This window comes from Chlamydotis macqueenii, chromosome 23 (assembly GCF_036417535.1).
Source record: "Chlamydotis macqueenii isolate bChlMac1 chromosome 23, bChlMac1.mat, whole genome shotgun sequence".
Classification (NCBI taxonomy): Eukaryota; Metazoa; Chordata; class Aves; order Otidiformes; family Otididae; genus Chlamydotis; species Chlamydotis macqueenii.
This window is the reverse complement of record NC_141578.1, coordinates 2729233-2735232: the sequence shown is the minus strand read 5'-3', so window position 1 is coordinate 2735232 and position 6000 is coordinate 2729233. Positions and strand designations below refer to the sequence as shown.

At 67.8% G+C, this 6000-nt stretch overlaps 1 protein-coding gene across 4 annotated transcripts in view; it reads left to right on the top strand.

Moving 5' to 3' along the window:
• KIF21B (kinesin family member 21B) overlaps nt 1-6000 on the top strand; it is a 39909-nt gene continuing 33909 nt past the window's right edge. For all 4 annotated transcript variants that reach the window (XM_086765555.1, XM_086765554.1, XM_086765553.1 and 1 more), the window contains exon 1: nt 1-72. In XM_086765555.1, the coding sequence (XP_086621681.1) occupies nt 35-72 (38 nt within the window). In that variant the 5' untranslated portion in view covers nt 1-34. The remainder of the gene's footprint in view (nt 73-6000) is intronic.

The following is a 6000-nucleotide window of genomic DNA, read 5'->3' as shown; positions in this document are numbered from 1 at the left end:
GGCAGCGGCGGCCGCGGTGCCGCGCGGCGGGGCCATGGCGGCCCCCGAGAGCTGCGTCCAGGTGGCCGTGAGGTGAGTGCGGGGCGTTGTCCCCCCCCCGCCCCCCAGCCCCCCGCGAGCCTGGTTTACCCCCCCCCCCCCGGGCCCCAGCCCCTCGCAGCCACCTCCCACGCAGGGACCCCCGCCCCCCACCTGGAGCTCACCGGCTGCGCCGCGGGTGGGTTTGCCCCCCCCCCGGGGCTGTCAGGCAAGGTGTCGAGGGGGTGAGGGGGGGGGTGAGAGGGGGTCCCTGCCCGCCCCTCCCAGTAGGTGGTAGGGAGCGATGCGGCATCTCCTTTGTGCTGACTGCGGGCCGGGAACAAAGCCCCACCGGATCGGCGTCTGGATTCGTGGCGGGGGGGGGCTGGGCAGAGGCCCCCGGGGCTGGTGGGAGCGGGAGGGGGGCTCTTTGTTAGCGCCGCGCCCGGCTGGGTGGGTCCCGCCGGGTCCCCCCCACCCTCCGTCGTTTTGCTTCTTTCTGCCCCAAAGAGGGGGCCGAGCCCCCCCCCGCCGGAGCCAAGCGGGAGCGGTGGGGAGCGGCCCTGCCCGGCTGTCACGGCCGGGACTGCCGTCCCGCGTGGGGAAGGGACCGGGCGTGCGGCTCCTCAGCCCCGCGTCTTCCGGACACGCGTGAGCCCGGCCTGGCCCCCGCCGCCCCGAGCTGCGGAGCTGGGCGAGGTTGCGGGGGCGGGGGGGGGGGGCAGCCGCCCCACCCGCGCCCCGAACGGCACCAGGCTGGGGGGGCTGAGGGCGCTCTGCAGGGGGGTCGCTCGGGTCCTGTCCCACCTCCACACCCCTCCCCCGGGCTGGTCCCCGCCCGGGCAGACCCAGAGCACAAAAGACGCCGGGTGATGGAGGGAGAGAGGACGGCGTGGGGCTGTGCGCGCCGCTGCGGGTAGTGCACACGGGTGCGTGTTCACGCGTGTGTGTGTTCACGCGGGTGTGCGCACCAGGACACCTCCCAGCGCTGCCTGCCCGTCCAGTCCTTCCACGTCTCGGGAAAGCAGGCGGCGGTGATTTTCTGCCTCGCTCCGTTACAAAAGGCTGCGAAGAATCGAGGCCGGGCTGCGGCTTTTCCAGGGCGGGGGTGACAGCACCCCCCGTCCCCCGGGGTGTGGGTGCTGCTGGAGTGCCTGCGCCCGGGCTGGGCTGTGCCAAGGTGCCGCCAGGACACTGACCAGGAACAGAGCGATGCTGGCGGTGGAGATTTCCCACCGGCCGGACTCTTCCCATCCTCCACCCTGCATTTCTCTCGAGATGAAGCCTTTTAACAAAGGCCCGGCTCGGGGCCGGGGTCTCTTTTCCCAGGAGATGGAGTGGGTGCCGCTGGGGATGGCGGCTGCGGGGTTGTTCCCACTGGGGTCTTCCCACCTGGTCCCTTTGGCCTCTGCCAGCCATGGGGGAAGGGGATCACGACCCGGAGGTGACTCGAATCCACAGTGTTGCAGGGGGCTGGGGTGTCCTTGACGAGGGTCTGCGGTGGGGGGGAAGGTCCAAGTCTATCCCACCCCCTCCTCGGGGGAATGAGCTGGCATCCCCCCTTGGTGCCGGGGGGCGGAGGCGATGCGATGGCGAAGGCGATGCGATGGCGAGGGTGTCCAGCCGGATAAAGGAGCAGGGCTGGGAGCGATGAGGCCGCGAGACAGAGCAGGCAGGTCGCAGCATCACGCGGGAAGGTGGCTCCTGAGCCTGGGCTGAGTGCATGGAGGTCTCCCTGTGGACCACCCAGCTTTTCAGCCAAAGCAGCCCCCGGGGGGCTGGTGATGGGTCCCCTCCTGCCCTGGGCTGGGAGCAGAGCGAGGGAGTTTCCAAGACCCCCTACCCTCCCTGCAAACCTGCCCACAGATGCCACCTCCCTCGGATCAAAGCTCCCCTTTTGTCCTGGTATAACAACACAGATGTGCCAGCTGTGCCGCTTCTTTGAGGTCCCCGTGTCCGTGCCGCTGGTGGGAGAGAGGTGGGACCTGGGGAAGGGCCGGGGATGCTGAGAGGCAAAGGGGGGGCTTTGGAGGAAGGCGTCGTGTGCTGCTGGGGTCACACGGCTGGGCGATGGGGATGGTCCAGCCGATGGCAAGAGGTGCTGCAACCACTGGGACCCCTCCGTGGGGCCACACGGAGCCCTCGGGGTGGGAGGAGCGGAGATGGAGGAGCAGGGGTGGGGGGGCTGTGGTGTCCTTCGAGGGGACGCCAGTTCTTGCTGGTTCTTCTGGCCTGGTGGGAGGAGGCAGGAGGGATGCTGTGGCATTTCACCATCAACCTCTCAGGTTCCCCTCTTCCCCTGGGGAGACTCCTGGCTGCCCCGTTGGCGCTGGGGGCCCAAGGGACCTGGGTGCTGAGCCGCTGATTGGGGTGCAGGGGTGTTATTTAGGCTTCCTGCCTGCCAGCAGTGAAATGGCCGGTACCTGCTGCAGCACTGCCGTCGGCAGAGGGAAATGCAGGCCCAGCGGCTGCTCCTGGCCCAGGGGCTGATGCGTGCCTGCACCTCAGACCTGCACCCTCTGCAAGGGCAGGGCTGCGTCCTGCCCCGGCTCCCGCCCTCCCCGCAGGCAGGGTCTGCCTTCACTTGCCTGCCAGCGTTAAGCCCGGCGTGTGGCTTTGTGGGTGCGCCTGAGCTTGCCGGCTCTGGCGGATGCTGCTAGGCAGGACCTGGCAGCAGCGGTCGCGTTGGGTGCCCACGTGCCCTGCGCTGGTGTAACGGTCACACGCCGCCATAGTGCCCGGGAGCCCTCGATCCTTGCTGCTGGGGGTGGGGGTGGGCTTCCTCAGAGGCTGGCAAAGACAACAACTGCCGTTTCCTTCTGTAGGTGACCTTCAAATGGGAGGCTGCAACGCAGGCGGCTCGGCAGCTCCCCCCTTGTGCCCTCCATCCGGGAGCACAGCCGTCGACTCGAGGCTCGCGCCTTCCCTTGAGCCCCTGCAGCCCCCCGCCCCGCAGCACCGATGCTGGCAGTCGGGTGCTGTCGGCTCTTGCAGCCGCAGCGAGCCCGGGGTGCGGCGGCGGGAGCGGGACTCGCTGCGCTGGTTGCGGGAGGTGGAGCGTGGCCCGGTTGCGCGCGGGCGGTTTTGCTGTGTCAGGAAGGGCTGATGGCGCGTATTGACCCAGGGGCCATCCCACTCCATGGCTGAGGGAGGGCTGAGAAGCAGGGCTGGCTGCAGAAATGCTCCCCGAGGGCCCTTTCAAACCGCCCAGCTCATCGGAGAAAAAGTGGCATCCCCCTCCTGCCCTGTGCCGGAGCTGCCCGCGGCACCCGAGAGCGCCTGGCCGCCTGCAGAGACTCAGGAAACGGAGCTTGTGAAATTGGGGAAGGAAGTTGAGTCTGATTTCAAGTTTATTTAAACCCTGCAACCTCCAGGGCTCTGCTGCTCTCGTGAAGGCTCCTGCCATGACGCTCTGCGCTCCGTGCAGGCTGTCTCCTGCCCCAGGGAGCTGCTCCCACCTCCTCCTTGGGATGAAGGATGGGATGTGCCACTCGGGACAGGGCAGACTCGCGCGCCATGTGCCATGGAGGGCCTCGGCTCAGCGGGAGCACACTGGCAAAGTCCAGATGCCGGGATCAGCTGGGCTCCCGGCCCTGGCATCTTTGCTGCCGCGTGGCCGGGGCTCCTCTGCCTGCTGCGATGGTTTCTGCGAACGAGAAGCCTCCGCACCCAGCTGGGGTTGGACCCTGAGGAGGCAGAGTTGTTGTAGTTCTTCCACTCCCAGGGCAATTTTGGGTGTGGATGGAGAGGTGGTGCGAGCCCGACTGGTGCCACACCAGTGCGCGTGCCGCCCAAGGGCTCCGGCATGGAGAGGGGTGGTCTGGCCTGGTACCCGCTGCCCGCCATCGCCGCGGTGCTGCTGCACCTCTGAGCCCCTTTGGTGCGGTCCCGAGGGGATGCTGCGGAGTGGCCCGTGGGACAGTGTCTCCTGCCAGGCCTGGCTGGTGCTGGGCTGGTTTTGCAGGGCCGTGCAAGGGAGAGATGAGACAAACCCACCCCCCTGCATGGGACGTGCCCGGCGCCTGCAGTGATGGGGGGTCAGCTCGTCCTGCTCTGCTGGCACAGCCCAGCCCTGGGGTGCCCCATCTCCCACCCGCGGGGACCGGGAGGCTCCCTGGCGAGCAGCCCCAGTCCCAGGAAGGAAATATCTCAGGGGGCTGCTGTAGCCTGGGGGTGCTGGGCAGGCTGAGCACCGGCACGGGCACCCCCAGCCGCTTTCCCCATCCTCAGCTCAGCCCTGGCAGCAGGGCCCCCCACCCCTGTCCTGGGGCTGTTTTGCTGCTGTGCTGAACCCGTCCGGGGCGAGCTGCTGCTCTTTGGTTTCATTTTGGGGCTTTCCCAGCCCCGCTGCCATGTTGGGGTGTGCGTGCTGGGTTCAAGTGGCCTCCCCAGTCCGGAGAGAGATGTCGGGGGCCCCATGGAGTCTGAGGGAAGTGCTGAGCCCAGGTGTGTGGGCGCGAGGGGTTTTTCTGCGCCTGGCTTCCATCAGGCGCGCGCGCTCGCTGGCGTTTACAGCGGAAATGTTAGAAAGGGGACGGCGACGGGGGGAGCAGGGCCGCAGCCTGCGGTCCCACGCAAATGCGGCATCGCCTGCAGCATCACTGGGAGCCGAGCAGCTCTAAGAGGCTTTTGGTGCCTGCACCCGTCGCCTGTCAGCGAGGGGTTTAAACATGTCATGCCGTGAAGTCTCAGGAGCTTGGGAGGCTGGGGCGCTCTCTAAGCTGGAGGACGGAGCCAGCTGTGGCTTTCCTGCATCCGCAGTGAAACTGGGGGCAGGAGAAAATTCCAGGAGATGAAGCCCTGTCAGGAATGCGGCTCCTGGCCCCCAGAGAGGGAAGGTGATACCCGCACTGAGCCCGGCGCTAATTGAGGAGCCGGGCTGTCGCGCTGTTCCTGCTGGAGCGATGGCTGCCCCCGGGGGTCCCACGGGGCTGGTTCCTGTCCAGGGCTGTCAAAACAGTCCCTGCCCTCAGTTAAACAGCCGGCAGGTTTGGGATGTGGCGGATGGTGAGGGCAGCTGCTGCCGGGCTTTGCTGCAGGAGATCGGCACGCTGCGGGGTGACTCCCGTGCCCCGGTTGGATGCTAATGGGTTTCTGATGGGTTTCTGCTTTGGCTTGGTGGGAGGGAAGGTGACTGGCCTCCTGCCACCACTTCCCATCCGGGCAGACTGGGAGCTGGTCCAGAGCTGCCCCGGCACGTCCCCGTGTCCCCGCTGGCTCTGCACCGCTCTGAGGCCGGGGGTGGCCGGCAGCCTCATCCCGCTGGCATCCCCTCATCCAGCCTCATCCCCTCTGCCCTGCTCCGTGTGGGCACAACACGGTCGTCGTCCTCATTTCCAAGCGAGGGCTCGGGGCTGAGCCCGCGGTCCCAGGGATCCCGGTGAAATCCTTCACCTCCTCTGCAACTGAGGACATGGAGCGGGAGGTTTCTCGTCACAGCTTGCTGCAGGGGCTGTGAACACCTCCCAGCCCAGTCTGCCCATTCCCAGCTCTTGTTCTTGGTGGTGGCTCCGTGGTGTCCTGGGGGGGTGGCTCTGCAGGGACCCCCCCCAAGCTCTGGGTCTGTTCTCCCTGTGTCGCCAGCTCCACGTGTGGGCCAGCACCGAGGGCAAAGCGCTGGAGACTGGCACTAGGGTGGCCCAGCGGGCATTCCTCCACCGATCTGGTGTTCCCCGGGGTGGAAAGATTTAAGAAAAGTCCTTCTGCCCCCCTCAACCCTGGCCCCTGGGCTTTGCTGCAGCCAGGGCCCCGCGGGCTCTCAGCCCCGTCCCCGGAGAGCGATGCAGCCTGACCTTTAGCACCAGGCACAAACCTGCATCCGACTTCTTTCCCCGGGCTCTTCCTTCCTCCTCCGCCACAGCCTGGGGCACATTCGCGTGCTGGAGCCTGGGGACCCAGATATGGGTGCTTGGGGGAGAGGGGTGGGGGTGCCCGGGGCGGGAGGCTCAATGGGGCAGGGTGGGACGTGCCGGCTCTGTTCCG